We start from the raw sequence: 18,134 nt of genomic DNA, 5'->3' as shown, positions 1-18,134 counted from the left end.
GAACTAAGGAAGCTCATTACGGTACTGCAAGCTCCACAAAAGTTAGAGCTAAGATTTCTAGACCACTCTAGAGAGTCTCTCAAAAGAGGGCAGTGGCTGTTCCCATGGTATTCTTCTGATTCCACTCCCAGTTAAGCATCTAAATGACTCGAAGTTTTAGCATCCAAGAGAACGCAAACAACATAAAAACTTAAATTATCAGGCTGGGCATATCGATATTTATTGAAATACTGAAAAAAAAAAAAATTCCATGTTGAGAAATTCCTGGCAAGAACTGACATGACAACATGTGGTTTCACTGACACAGTAAGAAAACGTCACACTCAGAATATCGCGTGGATTCAAACCCAAGGCAGCGGCAGGAGGTCGGTAACACCGACGTTCAGACATTACAGACTGTTTACAGAGATCAACCGTAATACACCGAGCTAAGCCAGAAGCCTTTACAATTGAGGCTGCTTTCCCTAACGTTAAGTCCTGGAATCAATAAGGTAGTTGCTAAGCAAATGTCTGGTTGCACACTGGTTAACGGTTAACATTAGAGACGTTTCTGTCGCCAGCTCGGGATGGGTCTGCGGCGTGTCCTTAGTGTCACCAGCAGTGTGGATGTCGTCCTAGCGTTGCCTGACTGTTCTCATAGTGTAACTGACTAGGTTAACAACAACCCCAAAAAGCTTGGCATTGTTTAGCGGGGACTCACTGTATACTCAGTTAAGAGAACCACGTATCTTAAGAATCAATGGTTTTTGCAATGTTAGAGACCCTCCGAATCTCATAATCCTTCCCGTGGCCAACACTGCTCCTCTCCGTGCTGTCTCCACTGGAGAGAACAACGATGCTGCCACTCTAATGCTGGGGCTCCGAGCGCTGCTCAGCCATTTCTCACTGACCTCACGCCATGAAGCCAACACAGGTGGCTGGGACTCGAGGTGAGCCAGCGCCCAGCTCAGCTAATGTGTACCCTTCACGTGGATGAGTGGTAGAGGTGATTAATAAAGGCAATAAAATAATCCTCTTTGTAGACACAGAAGTAATAACTAATATCTTTGGTATACAACTTACAATGCTTAGAAAGGAAAACCAGGTAAGACTCCACCATGTTCAATTTACTTAAGAACAGGAAGCTACAAGTCACATAATTTACAATAGATATTAAATAAACTACAGTAAGAATTATGAAGATTTACAGACATTTAATCAAGTGAATGATTTTAACTCATGAAGACCCATCTATGTCCCTGAACTATGCTCCACTAACTTGAAAACACACTACAGTAAACACATATATTTGGTTTCTTCCGTCTTGGCTATATCTTTTACAAAGGTGAAACCAAGGAACAATAAATTAGCATCATAATTGTCTACAGTTGAAACGATGATATACAATATAAATAAACTATTCAAAAGCCAGAAACATTTATGAAAAAAATTAAGGGACTAGGAGATACCTTTATTTTTTTTTTTTTTACAGTTTCTACAAGTGATTGTGCTGCTGATAATCTCAAAAAATTAAAGTCTAAATGAGATTCCTGTTTTTGATTTAGTGTCTCACGACATCAATAATTAAAAATAATTACCAATCAGAAAAATAACATTAAGGAAATTACTGCTCTTGCTATTTGTAATATCACAGTTCACCCCCCCACCCCTCCCCCCAGGACCTAAAGAATGTAAACACTATGTTTCATTGGACTTTAAAGTGTTAATACTTTAAACAATGGTTGATCCACGTCTGCACAGCTACCTTTTAGAATTTTGAAATAAGGCAAGACTTTTGTACCTGCGGCATTGCATGTTAATAATACTGCTAGTGTTTTTGGAGAGTCTGTTTGCAATGCTGTGTCCTCCAATATTTGTTCAGCAGCAGACTTTGCTCTGACTGAGGAGGTCAGCCTGCCAGTCTGCCTTTGCTCTCTGGGGAAGATTGCATTGCTCTCATTCCTTTCCAGGCCATAGGTAAAAGTCACCCTATGCTTTGGAGATGTTCACTTGCAACAGCAATGACTCTTAAGTCAATGAATCTATCAGCTCATCTTTTGTTTCCTGTTTGCATAGCTCAACATGCTTCAGTTTTGTTTTTGACTACCTAGGACTGTGACTGTTTTGACATCCCAGCAAAACATGTTTAACGCTTTATTTTTAAATGAACTACCAACCTCGATGATTAGAAAGACGGATGCATCGTAACAAGCCTTTTGGCCAGAATTTTTTTTTTTTTAAATGAAATCCAACAATGCGAAAGCCACATTTCAGCAACAGCAGCAGAATTAAGGTCTCACTTGCTTTTAGCTAGGGGAGCATTTGCTGGAAAAGTTTGCAGTCACTTTCCTTAACACGGATGAGGGCTCAGAGTAAGACAGAAGCGAGACACTGCCTGCTTGTTGACATCATGACCATGTGACAAAACAAACTTGGGAACATATTTTAGATGGCAAGCTCAACATATTAACAGACTGCTCTCTCTGGCTGTTTGGAGTCCAGGATACACACATTCAAAACCAGGCTTTTCACGGTCTGGTGGAGCCGCTACTGAGTGTGGCAGAACACAGGTCCCTGGTAGAGATTCGGTGGTCACAGGGCCAGAAGGTGCTGGGGCGTTTGAAGGTGGAGGGAACGGCTGCTGTAGGTGCGGTTGATGCCCTCCGTTGGGTCCCAATCAGCTGTACCATGGAGGAATCCCGGATGCTCAGGATCCCCCACTGTACGAGCCTAATTAACGATGCAGATCAGTTCCTCAATTTCTTCATAGCGGAGATCAGCTTAAATATACAAGAATTGTTCTGTCCATTTTTTTATTCTGACAGTGTTGGCATCCACCTGTGAGTTCAGTCCATTTCCTTCCAATGTCTTTGATATGGAATCCTTTGGGGAGGAGAAGCATTTGATTCACAGTTTGCAATACAAATACCCTGATACATCATTTATTTGCCGTTAAGGATCTGATGAATATGCCTTTGGAAAGTCACTGTCTTCCAACCAAGTTTTTAATGTGTTGCTTGGAGCACTTCAGAGTATTTTATTTCTTTTAATTCCCTCCTTCTTCCCCGTCTCCTTCTGTTTTGAAAGCAGAGCTGCTGGGGTGCTGTGGCCTAGGCTCTTTTCGCATGCAGCATCTCAATGAGGAGGTTATTGTAGGGCACATCCCCATTCAGGTGCTTGTAATAGAGGTATTCTTCAGCTTGCATGCTGATGGCCCGGATTTCCGGAAGTCGCAGCAGGAGCTGCCCGAACTTCTCCGTCTGCTGCGGGTAGTTGCACATGGTGTAGTCCAGGAGGGCAGTGTTCACTTGTTCCTGAACACCTTCTACCAGCTGGAAGTTCTCAAGATTTTTGACATCTGCATTGAAGAAAAAAAAAAATAACATTTCATTGGCATTTTAATTCCCGTGTACCAAAGCAGGGAGGTTCCACTAATGGGTGCATTTTTCTCTTGACAAAAAGCATAGTTTATATGCTGCTGAATATTCAGGAAGGCCGCCTCACCAAGCTTCCTGGGAAAATGCTCACAAAAGGGCTTTAGAATGTCTGGCTGAAATGCTGCATATACCTCCAATCAATTAGACGCCAATGGACTGCGAGCAAGGTCAACTCTCTTCATATCTTACAAAAGGAAGAGGTTGCAGGATTCCTCAAGTAGAGGGATCATAATATATTGCCAGCAAATGAGTCCCCGGAGAAAGACCTATCTTAACCCAGTATATTACACAATTCATATAATTCTGTATTAATTTTTCTGACCCAAGGTGAAATCTGTGTCCAGGGTATGATGTAGTTAATTCTAATAAAAAGTGACAGGGTTCTTGTTTCTGTTTGACATTTTCTAAATGATTCTGAAAGCCTTTGACTTGTCGAGTCTATGCTAATGAACCATCTGGCACACTCCAGCGGCTGCCAATGGAATATTTGCTACTGGGAACTCGCGAAAATATATATCGCGGTGACTAATGATCTCCAGCAAATGAAAGCCTCGTCCCGTAGGCAGATTGTGAGCCCGAACAGTGCGTGCCCTTTAACCTGAAGGTGGTTTCTAAAGTTGGACACTTTCTCTTTTTTCGGCCCCCCTACTGGTCCTGGGTCCCTGGCATAGAATGGACAGCCGGAGGCGGTGCATCTTGCCCGGCGCCTGGTGTTCCTCCAGATGTTTTCAGACAGCTGCCCGTGTAAGTACCGAAGAGGAGGGAAATGCAACACAGAAAACACAGATGGACGTCCACACACAGACACTGGGCAGGGGAAAAGCATATGCTGGAATTTATCTTCTGGAAAAACCCCACACGTATGTGCGTGTGCAAACAGGCACCCGTGCACACAGATGCACTACTTCTAACTCTCTGCCTGGACAAAAATACCCAAGAAAGAGATCCTGAAGAAACCATACACTACAATGACTGCAAGGTTAAAAACGCGAACCTCAGCGAGTGGTTATCACGGTAATGCAAACCCCGTCTTTTTGGCACTAGATAACCTTTGTAAGCTTAGCTGCTGTACACGCAGTGCGTGTGCCGGGAAGTTGTCTTAGGTTCGCTGCTGCAAGTGTGTTCAGGCTGATTTCAGCGTTTAGACCTGGGCCGTAACTGCACGGAACATGGTTCCCCGAGTCTCTGACCCACGTAAAGGCGAGGAATGGATACTGACCGTGGTGCAGTGAGAGCTGGAGACAGCATGTTTATTTCAAAGGGAGATGGGCGACTCAAAACTACTCTGATTATTAACGAGTTGTTCAAATGCTGCCACTCTTAGGAACTCTGAATCTTCACGTGAAGTGTTAGCCAAGTAGGCGTTGGCTTGACATCTTATGAATGTGGCGCTGTTCCCATCTTATTTAAAAACATTTTGAAATGATTTACAACTCCTTACGAATGTTTATGAACACGGCTATGGATCTGCAGTAACACGGATACAATGTGAGCAGTGAGCAATGCCCCTCTCTACGCGGTGTCTCAGTACCCCACAGAAACACGTCCGTTCCTGTTGTTTCAGGGACTGAAACATTAACAACGGAAAACTGCAAACAGAGCATCATTTTACACTATAGTGAAGTTCACTATCACAAGCAAGAAAGGCTAACCAAAGTCACGAGGTGAATGGACGAAGCAGGAATCCACACAGTGGAAAAATTTTAGAAAGTTGAATTCGAAACTTTTTTGGATAAGTGCATTTTTTAAGAGCCAGTCTTAGCATTCTGGCATTAATGATGCCAGTCTGTTCAGGAGGAAAAAAATAAAGACGAAAACGACCAACAAACGTAAAACAGGACGGGACGCAAGTTCAGGTTTATTCACTCGCGGCTGTTAGAGAACGCAACCCTCCTGCGCTGGGTCGTCACTGTGAACACTGGTCCAAACCGGCATCTGTTCCCCAAAAGCTTGAAAATACACGCAGTTTTCCTTTTGGCAGGGAAATACGCAGGTTTGCCGCATTGTGGCCTAATAGACAATTTTTCTCTAAAGCTTATCTGAACGGAATCAACCTGACTCAAATACACGTCCCATGGAATGATGCTGATGAATTTTTAAAAAAAGATTTATTTATTTGAAAGTTAGAGAGAGAGAGAGAGAGAGGTCTTTCATCCGATGGTTCACTCCCTAGCTGGCTGCAATGGCTGGAGCTGTGCCCATCCGAAGCCAGGAGCCAAGAGCTTCCTCCGGGTCTCCCACACGGGTGCAGGTGCTCAAGGACTTGGGCCATCTTCTACTGCTTTCCCAGGCCATAGCAGAGAGCTGGATCGGAAGTGGAGCAGCTGGGTCTTGAACCAGTGCCCATATGGGATGCCGGCGCTTCAGGCCAGGGCATCAACCCGCTGCACCACAGCGCCGGCCCTGATACTGATGAATTTATCACAATATTTAACAAACCTAATGCTGCAAACTGCCCCAGAGGTCCTTACTTTCCGAGTATCTGAGTTGTTTTTTGTTTGTTTGTTTTCCTACGTCTGTACAGGCGGCAGGGTTCCTGCTATTTCAGCTGGAAGGTTAACACGGGAGAAGAGGAAATTTTGACGCTGCTGGATCGCTGCCTCTGGTCACCTCGGCTGACTCGGTCTGGTTCACTGTCCCTGCCCCAGGGAGATTCTGAGTTCCTCCAGGGCTTGGGGGGAGGATCGTGCACCCCAGTGGATACAGCAATGATTGTTACTGGACACTGTTGGCGTATTACCCAAGATGGATAAACCTGAGACGGTGAAGGACCTGCCACCATCCTCTTATAGATAGATTCTTCAAAAAGGACAGTGCCTTCTAACAGACCTCTCCCTGCAGCCAACGGTGAGTCCTTCTGTGACCCAAATACTCAAGTCTTATATTTAAGTGAAGAGTTGGATGCGAATTATAACCGGGCTCCGGGGTCTTGAGTGCCAGGAGTTTCTGGTCCTGACAGGTGGATGGTGGTGTTTCTACTGGAGCTGAGACTGTTCATAAGGACCAAAACAAGGGAGGAGGTAAGTGCCGCCGCCCCGGAAGACCTGGGCTCCCGCGCGACTCACCTGCACTTAGGGAAACGAGTTTTCATGAAAATTTCCACATGAGTCAATTGCAAGAGAAATGTAACGCTTCAGCCACTGTCCTCTATAAACCAAGCTCCCCTCCATGTTTAGATAGGAATGCTACCCTGGGAGTCCTCGCTCACCCACCCCAGGACAAGATCAGGACCGACGAAACAGGTGTCCTGTGGTTTTCAGAAATACATTCTCTTGAAATCTGTTTGGTTCCCATAGTAAATAGCATTGCACCACATCTGGATTTTTATTTTTATTTGAAAAAAAAAAATTACGAGTGAGCACACACTCCCACTCACCGGGAGCTGGGCACCCAGTGCAAGTCTCCCACGCGAGGAGCAGGAACCTGAGCGCCTGAGCCATCAGTGCCGCCTCCCAGGGTCTGCATGAGCAGGAAACTGGAACCAGGTGTGGACCTTGGAGTTGAACCTGATGTGGGGGCCTCTGGTGTCTTAACTGCTATGCCAAACGCCTGCCCCTCCTCTCTGGAATTTAGCGGGAGACCCCCACCTCCCCCCCAGCTGGAAGGACTGAGGTTGGGACAACACCAAAATTCCCACCAGCTTTTCTGTGGCATTTTATGCCAGGTCTCAGAGCCTCCCGCATGGCTGCGCCTTTGAAATTTATATCAGCTTCATTTGAATACAATTTAAAAGCACCCGTTAATGAACTCTATCATTACAGATTCTGAGCTGGAACCTGTATGTAAACAGACGGAGGCATCCCCAACCCGTTCTTTATCCCTTTAAATCTTGATGACTGGGAAGAGGGCTTTGGGCTTCTCCTCCAAGTACCGACCTCGTATCATCTATTCCACTTTATTCACTCAGGGACTAATTACCCACTTTCACATGAAGCAGCATTACGAGGGGCTCACAGTGGGGTGCTCGGGTTTTTCCACCCTTATTGGAAAGTAAACCCTTAGGTCTTCTTGAATACATTACAGCGTGGACTCTGGTCAGACCCGCATCCAGGCACTCCCTGAAGACGGGGACACTTGTCTCTGTATCCCCGGTTACTGCAGTGGTGGCTGTGCACCTGCCCTGGCCACGCAGACGGGTCCTTAGCTGGGCACAGGGTCGGGGAGCTGGGGGTCGAGGAGGCTCCAATGGAGCAAGTCGCCTTTCACGGATTTTATCTCTAATTTTCCACAAGTGGCGAAAGAGCAGTAACAATCTCACCTGGACTTAGAAAAAAACAAAGGTAAGGACTCTGGCCCTGGAGGCTGCTTTTGGTGCCTAGGAGGCCCTCGCCTGGGCTAAGCCAGAGAAGGAGAGAGGAGGAAGATGTTTCCTCCAAGGAATGCATTTTCAGGACTAAGCCCGAACAGTCCGTGTCAGTAATTTTGTAAGAACTTTTGGAGGTGTGAGCTCAAATAGGTGAGTTCTCAGAGCAACAAAGTGCCCTTAAACAAGAGTGGGGGCCCCGGCGCAGGGTCGGGCCCTGGCTGCTCCACTTTCGATCCGGCTCTCTGCAAATGTGCCGGGGAAAGCAGTGAAGGAGGGCCCAAGTGCCCCGGCCCCTGCCAGTCACGTGGGAGAGCCAATGGCTCCTGGCTGTAGACCGGCCCAGTTCCGGGCCTTGTGGACATTTAGGGAGTGAACCAGTGGATGAAGATTTCTCTCTGCCTTTCAAATAAATCTTAATTTTCTTTTAAAGACTCAGAGACATTGAACATTTTTCCCAAAATCTCAAAGTTACTAAGACCGAGAGAAGCAGGAGGAACCAACACTTAACAAGCACCAATCAATGTGCAAGTTTTTTTTTTTTTTTTTCCATGCATTTTCTCTATTGAGTCTTATGTTGTCTCTTACGGGGAAGGTATTACCATTCCCATTTTCCTGATGAAAAAACTGACTCGTACAGGGGTGGATGAACTTGTCCGGGATCTCAACGCTAGTAAGCAGCGGATCCTGGAATTCTGAGGTCTCTCTCTGCAGTCCCTAACTCCTCCTCGCCCACTGGACGGCAGACTGCCCTGGGTTGTGACCCAGCGGGACTCTTGGAATCCAGCTCCTGGACCTTTCATGTTCCTGTGTCACAGCCTGCAGGAGACTGTCACCCACTGGAGCGGGGACCAGGACGTGCTGGCTGATGGCACAGGCCAGTTTCTAAAGGGCTCAGAAAAGGTGGATGGATTTGGCAGACTGAATGAGATGACACGTGGCATGTGCTGACGGACAGACGCCGAGATGTGCCTCGCTCGTTGACTCCATCCTTGTGTGAACACGATGGAGGGCCCTCGCACGAACTGAAGTGGCTACGACATCAGGACATCAGCGGGCGGCATCATCTCACTATGGCCCGGCATTAACGGCAACACCTGTACTACTGATGCTTCTCCAGGCAGGTAACGCACCTTGACCTTGGGGGATGCATCTGTGGTGTTTACACTGTTCAACAGCAGTCACGACACAGCGTCATGTCTCGGGGGCCGGCACAGGGACTTCTCTGGGTGATGCCCACGCATAGCAGTGCCAGGGATAAGCGTTCCTCCATATTTTCCTTCTTTATATACAGGGTTTAGAAGAAAGGGCCCTGTTGACCAACCAAGGGAGTTTGAAAGCCACTTGCCACTAAGGTACAACACCGACGTCCACACGGAAGGAGCAGTGGTCTGAGCTGGGCGACACGCCCTGCTGGGAAAGTCACCACGCCCTCCGAGCCTCATTCTTTCCATCTGCAATATGGGCAACTGACCTCTTCCTGGGACCCTAAAGAGCCAAATGGCACTTTCCCTAGGAGTGTGCTTTTCAAGATCTATAAGCACTGTTTACTCACAAGGCATTCTTTCTCTTCTAATTTTACAGAGAAAACCGGAGATCTGGTTTCCGTGCACAGACGCAAAGCGATTTCCCTCAAGCAGCAATCTGATCACTTCCCCTGCCACGGGGGTTTGTGGCCAAAACAGAATCTCTGATGTTGAAGTCCCCCCCCAGCTAACGGAAGGCCGGCAGAATCCGCAAAAGGTTATCACTCGCTCAATCGCAAAGAACACTCAAGGATGCGTGACCAAGTGGTAAGCTCTCAGATAAAGGATTTCCATACTTTTGAGGCAGAATTTGCCCAAGACAGACACAGCCGTGCACCTAGTGCTGCTATACCAGCACCCCCTACCCGGCACTCAACCACGTCACCCGCAGTGACGCTGGCCCTTTTGTCGGTTTCGCTGTCCAGTGCCCAAGAGGAGCAGGGCTCCCGCAGGAAGCACATTCCTCTCGAACCCAGCGCCGATTTCTAGCCTGAGCTCAGTCCTTGTCTGTCTCGGGGCGGCAGCCCCAAGTTTCTGCAGGTGCTGCGTGGACAGGACTTCTCCGAGCTCACCCACTCCCTACTGTCCTGCAGCTGTGCAATCGCGAATCCAAGTCTTCAAAACAAGACGCGGGCCCGTGTTAACACCACCACAGAGATATATATAATATACCTATGTTTCCCCTCATTCAGCCAGCACTTATTTGTTTTTTAACCTGTCTGGATGTTATTTCAATTCTCCCAGAAGGTGGATCCCACACGGTGCTGAGCCCACAGCTGGGGCATGCCACAGTGTGCCATGGGAGAGTGGCAACTGAAGTCACATCCACCCGGGAAGCTCCCTCTTCTACAGGGGATGGCGTAGCTTTTGCACGTACAAAGGTATAGCTTGCAGAGCTTCCCAAACTGGCTCACCTGTGCCACGCCACATCGGGTGTCTGTTCCATGAGAATAAGGAATGACATCACTTGAGTATTTTGAATGAAAGAATATTCCACGCCTTAATGTGCATTTCCTTAACAGAGCTGAGATTCCTGTCTCTTTGCCTCCCTTGTTCCAGTCTATACACATTCATCCCTTCTTGCTGCTACTTCAATACCCCACCCTTGTTTCTGCCTCAGGACCTTTTCACCTGCTGTTTTCCCATTCTAGGATTCCCTTCCTCACTTCATTGCATCCTCTTTTCAAATAAGCCTTTACTGACCTCTGTTTCCTAAAAGATTCTGCTTCACTCCCTGTCCCCTTTCCATGCCTTGTATTCATTTAATATTTTCTTTAAAAAAATACATGTAACATATCAGAGATATTGGTGTGTTCATGTTCACGGCCATTCACAACAGTCAAAAGGTGGAAGCAGCCTCAATGTCCACTGATGGATACATGGAAAAACAAACTGTGCTCTATGCATACAGGGAATACTATCCTGCCTTAAATGGTGGGATGTCCTAGGGCAGGTGCTAGGACTCAGTGGGTTAACCCGCCACCTGCAGCGCTGGCAGCCCATACAGGCACTGATTTGAGTTGTGGCTGCTCCACTTCCGATCCAGCTCCCTGATAATGGTGCCTGGGAAAGTAGCAGCAGATGACCCAAGTGCCTGGGCCCCTGCACCCAAGTGGGAGACCCAGAAGAGGCTCCTGGCTTCAAACAGGCCCCGCTCTGGCCATTGTGGCTATTTGGGGAGTGAACCAGCAGATGGCAGATCTTTCTAACTCTGCCTTTCAAATAAATAAATAAATAAATCTTAAAAAAAAAAAAAAAAAAGGGAGGGGGAAGGAGGACTATCATGACACCTGCTACCATGGACAAAACTTGAGGATATGATACCGAGTGAAATAAACCAACACAAAAGACAACCACTGTCCAAGTCCACTTATATGTGGTCCATACACTTGTCGACTTCCACAAAATGGAATGGTGGGTGGGGTGGTTGTTTAATGGGAAAGAGTTTCAGTTTTGCGAGAGAAGAGCTTGAGAACTCTTTAAAAATGATTAAGGTGAACATTTATGTCCACAAAGAAGCCTACATGTGGACGTTTATAGCTATATTAATAATCACCAAAAACCTGGAAGTAACCAAGCAGTTTGGACAAGTAAATTGCAGTCCACCCAGACACTGAAATATTATTTAACACTAAAACGAGCTATGAAGAACTTGAAAAGGCTACCTCCTGTATGATCTCAACTGTAACAAATACAGCAAATATTGGTGTGGGGTCTGTAAAACAGAGACACTGTGGCGGCTGGGAGTAGATGGGACTTCTCTCTACCTTCCCACTCAGTTTTGCTGTGAACCTAAAAAATGACTCTTAAAAAAAGTTGCTCGAGCCAGCGCCATGGCATAGAAGGTTAAGCCTCTACTTGCAGTGCCGGCATCCCATATGAGCCCCAGGTCGAGTCCCGGCTGCTCCACTTCCAATCCAGCTCCCTGCTAATTCGTCTGAGAAAGCAGCGGAGGATGGCCCCAGTGCTTGGACCTCAACACCCATATGGGAGACCCGGATGAAGCTCCTGGCTTCTACCAGGCCCAGCCTGGGCTGCTGCTGCCATCTGGGGAGTGAACTAGCAGATGGAAGAGATATTTCTCTCCTTCTCTGTATATCTGCCTTTCACATAAGTAAATAAATAAATCTTAAAATAGACTAGGCTAAGATTTTAAATCCAGGGTAAAAAGGTTCAGATTTGCAAGTTTTATATTATGTGTATTCTACCACAATTATCAGTTTTTAAGATATACATGTAAGTGGCAAACCATACTACAATGCACGCCTGTGAATCCATCATGTATCTGAAAACCCAGATCACCAGCACCCCCAGGCTACCCGAATGAGTTCGTGTTTCTCTGGCCCTTGGGTCCCTAACTATAACTTCCTTCTCGTGCTTGTGACTGACCTCACGTTATCCACAGGAGGGCACCCCCGAAAGACCGGGGCCAAGAACAGACACTTGGTCTCCTGGGTAAGAGGCCCACATCCCACAGCAAACCGCCCGGGGTTCCACTCGGGCTTTCAGCTCAGACTGACCGTGGGAGGCGGCAGTGACGACCCAGGTGTTTGTGTTCCTGCCACCCACGTGGGACATGTGGCTCAAGTTCCTGGGTCCCATTTTGGCCTGGCCCAGCCCTGGCTGTTGCATCCATCTGGGCAGTAAACCACCAGAGGCAAGCTCTCTCAAATCAATCAGTAGACCTTAAGAAAAGGATCAGTTGACTTCGGCAAAAGACAAGTTTGAAAATGAAAGCTGGGGAGGCAGAGGCTTGGTCTGATTGGCTGCTGGGTCCCGCCTGTGCTCTCGGAGGAAGACGCTCCCCAGTGATACGCAGACCCATTTCCGATGCCCTCAACCCAAATCTCTCATTTCTTTCTGCCTTTCACGTGCTACCCTTCCATACCAAATTCAGGGCAGGCTATTTTTGCGTCACGTAGAATTGGTTAGGTTAATGACATCAACCAAGAAGCACAAACGTCGCCGTGTGCCGTGCTGTCCCAGACACGGGCGTTCTTGCCGGGTGCTCCGACCGGACAGAGTGCCAAGCTTGCCTGATTTTCTAGAATCCCGGGGACTGTCCTGGGGCAGAGCATCCCACTCTGCCACGTGCACCCCTGTCACCGGCGCGCTCAGTGCCTGTGCCCCAGGCTCCCTCAGCACAGATGCTTCCTGGATGGCTCCCGGGCTGGCCAGAGACATCTCAAAGGCACAGTGTCTGCAACTCCGTTCTGTCTCTCCAGTTCTTGAAACCCGCTCCTCCTCCTCCCATTCTTCCTGAAACAACGATTGGACCAAAATCCCCCAGGAAGGTGCTCAAGCCCCAGAGCTGTGGTAGTCACCCCCGCGTCCTGTGTGTCTCTAGCCCTGTCCCCTGTCTGTCTGCACAGCCTGTCTCTGCCCTCTCCCCGGTGTCTCTCCCATTCTGTGGCCTGCCTCGCACAGGCCCCTCCCTCGCCCCTTCTTTTCCTGTCTGTCCATACCAGGCGGTGATGACATCGACTCTCCCTTACTCAATATCATCACCACCCCGACTCGTCACTATGGCTCCTGCAACCTCCTCCCTGCTCTCAGGTCCCCCAGCCCTGCCCCCTCCAACCCAAGCTCCTCCCTATGGCCAGAGGGATGCTTTAGAGGGGGCTGGTTACGCCCTGCACCACCCTCTGTTTGAAAGCCCCCGTGGCTCTCCAGTGCCCCACCCAGGGCTCTGCACAGACACCACTCTCCGGAAGAGCTCTCCAGGGCCCTTGTCTGCGGGGACTTAACTCTCAATCCTGAGGCTACAGTCGGGTGCACCTGCTCACTGCTACCCTCCCTAGGCCTGCAAGGGACCTGCCTAAAGGTTCTTATTTCCCACAGCATTTCCCATGCAGCACAAGGAGAGTGTCCATCCATCTCTCTCTCTCTCTCTCTCTCTCTCTCTCTCTCTCTCTCTCACTCACTCACACACACCGTGCATGTACCGTTCAGCGTGTGAATTTGCATTAGCGCCCATACTTCTAGATATTCGACTCTGCAGCGGCTTGAAAGTCTCTCACCTTATTAAAGTCACAGTTTAAAACATAATGCATCAGATCGCCTACAAATTTACCTCCAGCAAAAGTGTAATTTGATAGGAAGTAGAATTCAAAGAATGGGAGAAGAGCGTTTGGCTGGTGCCGGAAGTGGTGATCTCAGCGCCTTTTGAATCCGAATCCCTCCAGGAAACACATTTTGGGGCTGTGGGCCGGGTTAGGGACAGGGTCAGCTGACACACAGCAGTTCCATTTTCCCTTTAGGGCCACAAATTTGCAATTTGTTTTTCAAAATTCATAGGGATAAACCACGGGAGGAGGGAAGCCTGTATGGGTTCTAAGACCATGAAACAGATCGTGTGTTCTGTCAACACTCTACCTATGAAAGGACAGAGAAACAACAATAAAATGCATGGAAAATGAAAAGTACAAACAGGCTCTGTGGCTGGAAATCAACCAAACCATTGAGCCAGGAAGCAGAATTTAAAGGTATGAGACAGTGGCAATTTCCTGGTCTGTCCATAAACTTCCAATAAAAGTCTGTGTAAAACAGGGCCAAGTGCACACAGTGTTTGATAAAATAGGTGGCCTGGAGCAGCCCAAGCACAGGACCCAGGACTGCAGCTCTCCGGGCGGGTGCAGAGAGCCACAGTCACAAAGTCCAGCTGTCCCCAGGCACACAGAGCCGCCGCACCGTGAAAAGCAGCCCCCCCCCCCCCTCCGGGAGACAAGCTCTTCCCTCCATTCTCCCAGTCATGGCCCCGCCATGCGTCGGCACTGGATTTCCATCCAGCAACTTTTGTGGCTTTGGCAAAGTTTTCTTATCCTCTTGGAATAAGATATGAGGTGGGGTTTGTTCAGGTGGCGAGTCAAGACCATGAATAAACCAACGTGATCATATGAAAGAGAATTAAACAGGCAGATCCAAGTGGGGATATATTAAGGCAAATTTAAGCTGCAGTTGGTGAATTTAGCCTGTACGAGATGTGTGCTTTGCCTCGGGATACAAGCAGCATTCCAGCTAATCGAATGAGGAGAACCGCCTCGGGTCTGATCAAATTTACAAGAGCGCACCAGAGAGCGGTTCTTGTTAGAAATATTAGCTCAAAGGCATTCTTATCGTGGTTGGGATGAAGACTGTATTTGCATTTAATTATTTGATTTCAAACTTTCATGAACTTGGATCAAATATTAGCCCAGCCAATTAAAATATTATTTTGCGTGCGGGTGGCTAAGGGCCCCATTCAGCTCAACTTTCCCAGCTCTGGGCGGGCTCCACCAGCACTGCCGACTTTGGGAGAGCCTCCTTCCAAGGGAGAAGAAGGTAATACTTGAGAATATAATGTGCACTTAGCAGATGAGGTACCAGTTCAGAACAGACGGCGGACTCGGAGTCTGGAAGACAAAAGATGTGGCCTTCCAGGTCCTCCTACCCCAACAATCGATACTCCTCCATAATGCAGCATTTAAAGAAACCTCTCCTTGCCAACTAGCCACGGCAGTCCGTGGGCCCCACACAGCTGGGCTGCCAGGAGCAGCTCCCCCTTTGCAGGCTTGGTTCCCACACGAGGCTGCTCAGAGCAGCCTTTTCTGTCCTGCGGGTCTCCGGGGACCGCAAGGGAGTGCAGCCTGGGCTGGATGTGGCCACGGATGCGGATGAGCAGGGAAGGGGACGCAGCGTCCAGGAACCTCAAGAGCAGCCCCAGTGCTCTTTCAAAACAGAAACGCTGAGTGAAGGCGCCACTCAGATGGCTCACATCTCACAGCTGTGGACTGGGCAGAAAACTTAGCAAACGTTCGCTTGCCCCTGGCACCACGGCTAAGACACGGGAGGACTGTGTGGTGCCAGAAACAGCCAGCTGCGGGCTCCAAGGTCCTGCTGCCCTGTCGCCCCACTCCTCTTGTACGGGGCGGGATGTGGGGGGGCAGTGGAAGGGGATCTTCGTTCTGTGGAGGGGCAGACTCACTGGGGACACAGTGAACACCCGGAGCACCAGTGCCTTCCTGGGCCTCAGCTCTCACACGTCTCACTTTATCCATCAAGGGAGCCAAGATCTGAGTGTCTCTGTTGTTTGAAAGAATACAAACCATGCTACAAGAATGAAACAAATCAAAGGTCCCAGAATGGAACAAGCCAATGGTCAGATCACCCCAGGACAGCGGCTTTGCCTTCCGAGCAGCAAGAAGTAAAAACATGGAAAACGGCACCACTGTGGTCCGTGGGAGTGTGGATGGTTCACTGATTAAGACTTAGCAACTTAAAAAAAGAGTTTCAGATTTATTTGAAAGGGAGAGAGCGCGCGATATCTCCCATCCACTGATTCACTCCCCAAATGGCAGCAGTAACTGGAGCTTGGCCAGGCTGAAGCCAGGAGCCACCTTGGTGGCAGGAATTCAGGCTTGAGACTTCAGCTGCTGCTTCCTAGGTACATTATCAGGGAGCTGGATTGGAAGCAGAGCAGCCAGAACTGGAACTGCTGCTCCAGGATGGGACGCAGGCATTCCAGCCGAGGCTCACCCCACTAACGGCCCCACAACACTTCCACCTCTATGCTCCTTTAGACACTGTATTTAGGTCTTTTTTTTTTTTTTTTTTTTTTGACAGGCATAGTGGACAGTGAGAGAGAGAGACAGAGAGAAAGGTCTTCCTTTGCCATTGGTTCACCCTTCAATGGCCGCCACGGCCAGCGCACCGTGCTGATCCGAAGGCAGGAGCCAGGTGCTTCCTCCTGGTCTCCCACGTGGGTGCAGGGCCCAAGCCACAGCAGAGAGCTGGCCTGGAAGAGGAGCAACCGGGACAGAATCCAGCACCCGGACCGGGACTAGAATCTGGTGTGCCGGTGCCACAAGGCGGAGGATTAGCCTATTGAGCTGCGGCACCGGCCAGTATTTAGGTCTTTATAAATTCATTGTCATCTACTTTTCAAGTGTATTTGCTTAAAGTTGCCCATGTTTTCATAATCATTTTCTATTTTATTTGAAAGACAGGAGAGAGACCAGAGATCTTCCTTCCACTGGTTCACTGCCCAACAGGCAGGGCTGGGCCAGGTTGAGGAGAGAATCCCAGAGCCCAGCCTAGGTCTCCCACATGGGCAGCAGGGGCTCAGGTCCTTAAGCCACTGCTGCTGCCTTGCAGCAGGAGGATGGAGTCAGAGTGTAGCTGGGCCCAAGCCAGGCACTCGGGCTGATGTGGGACACGGATGCTCCAAGGGGAATCCTAACAGCTGTACTGAATGCCTGCTCCATTATTTTTAAAGGAACTTAAAGGATGTCTGTGTGTGTATGTGGGTGGCTCGGATGATTTAAGTCCTGAGAAATAATTCTCTTTAAACCCAGCAACAGAATCAAATTTGGGGAACTAAGATTATTATTAATGTGTTGCCTTTTTTAAAATTCAACTTTTAAATGCTGAAGGCCTTCATAGAGCTATTTAATAAAATGTAGGTTTATTGTGAATTACAATTTCTGGGAATATATTGACTTGGTTTTTTTGAACCTTTATCAAAGTGCATTCATCTTTTTGAAATTAATTCAGATTTTACTTAGAACATTGAATGTTCCAAAAAAGAGGCATTTCTATAATTGTGAACGACTCTCATCTATTTTTATCCCATTTTCCCCCAATACTTCTGGCAGATCTGATGTTATTCTTCCTGAGAAGGAGATGCCCAGTAGATTAATGAAGGAATTGGAAGAACCAGGTATTTTAATGCTGGAATTGAAGCTCTCAATCCTTTGGATGCGCCCCTCTGTGCTAATGACATTCCATTGGACAAAGTATTGGGTTGAGGTCCCTCAAGTTGCATGTAAATATGTAAAAAACTGTCTAGCTGCCAAATTGAAATGCTATGAATTACTAAGGCGTATTCCACCCTGCATGTTCTGGCTCCATTTGTTCTAAAGAGCGACGTGTCACCATCGGTAAAACTCTTCCAACTTTATATGAGAACTCGTATTCCCTGAGAGCTGTTGTTACATACACCCGTTCTAAATATTCAAGGTTTTATTAGTTTGCAGAGTTAAAATAAAGCTACTCTTTAAGAGCTAGATACACTTGTTCCTTATTACATCATTTCCCTTAGCTTATTAAAGTTCTGCTCAGTAAGATCAGAGGTCGAACTGAAGGGGGGGGGGGGAATCATTCAGTGAACTAGAACTTTCTGGAATCACATGGTATGAAAGAGAGGGTCACCAACCAAGATCACTGAAGCCAAACACTTACCAATGTTTTTAGATACTATCGAAACTATCCATTCATCCTGTTGCACATGCATACATATTTGTAAAGGAAAGACAGAAATCCCTGTTACCGAGTTCTTCCACATTTGTATGAACACGTTACGTTAGTCTAAGACCTTTAATGGGCTTGGAACATTTTGCAAAGGAAACCGTC

At 47.9% G+C, this 18,134-nt stretch overlaps 1 protein-coding gene and 1 long non-coding RNA gene across 5 annotated transcripts in view; one reads left to right on the top strand and one right to left on the bottom strand.

Moving 5' to 3' along the window:
- Positions 1-203: 203 nt before the first annotated feature.
- NR5A2 (nuclear receptor subfamily 5 group A member 2) overlaps positions 204-18,134 on the bottom strand; it is a 132,291-nt gene continuing 114,360 nt past the window's right edge. For all 4 annotated transcript variants that reach the window (XM_062211554.1, XM_062211556.1, XM_062211557.1 and 1 more), the window contains one exon: positions 204-3,337. In XM_062211554.1, coding sequence (XP_062067538.1) covers positions 3,090-3,337 — 248 coding nt within the window. In that variant the 3' untranslated portion in view covers positions 204-3,089. The remainder of the gene's footprint in view (positions 3,338-18,134) is intronic.
- On the top strand, positions 6,294-17,718 carry LOC133773972 (uncharacterized). The gene is made up of 4 exons (XR_009867984.1): positions 6,294-6,436; positions 7,649-8,843; positions 9,304-9,512; positions 17,378-17,718. It is a non-coding gene; the product is annotated as an uncharacterized LOC133773972 (long non-coding RNA).

Source organism: Lepus europaeus, chromosome 14, assembly GCF_033115175.1.
Source record: "Lepus europaeus isolate LE1 chromosome 14, mLepTim1.pri, whole genome shotgun sequence".
NCBI classification, from domain to species: Eukaryota; Metazoa; Chordata; class Mammalia; order Lagomorpha; family Leporidae; genus Lepus; species Lepus europaeus.
The sequence above is the reverse complement of the archived record's forward strand: the minus strand, read 5'-3'. Positions and strand labels throughout refer to the sequence as shown.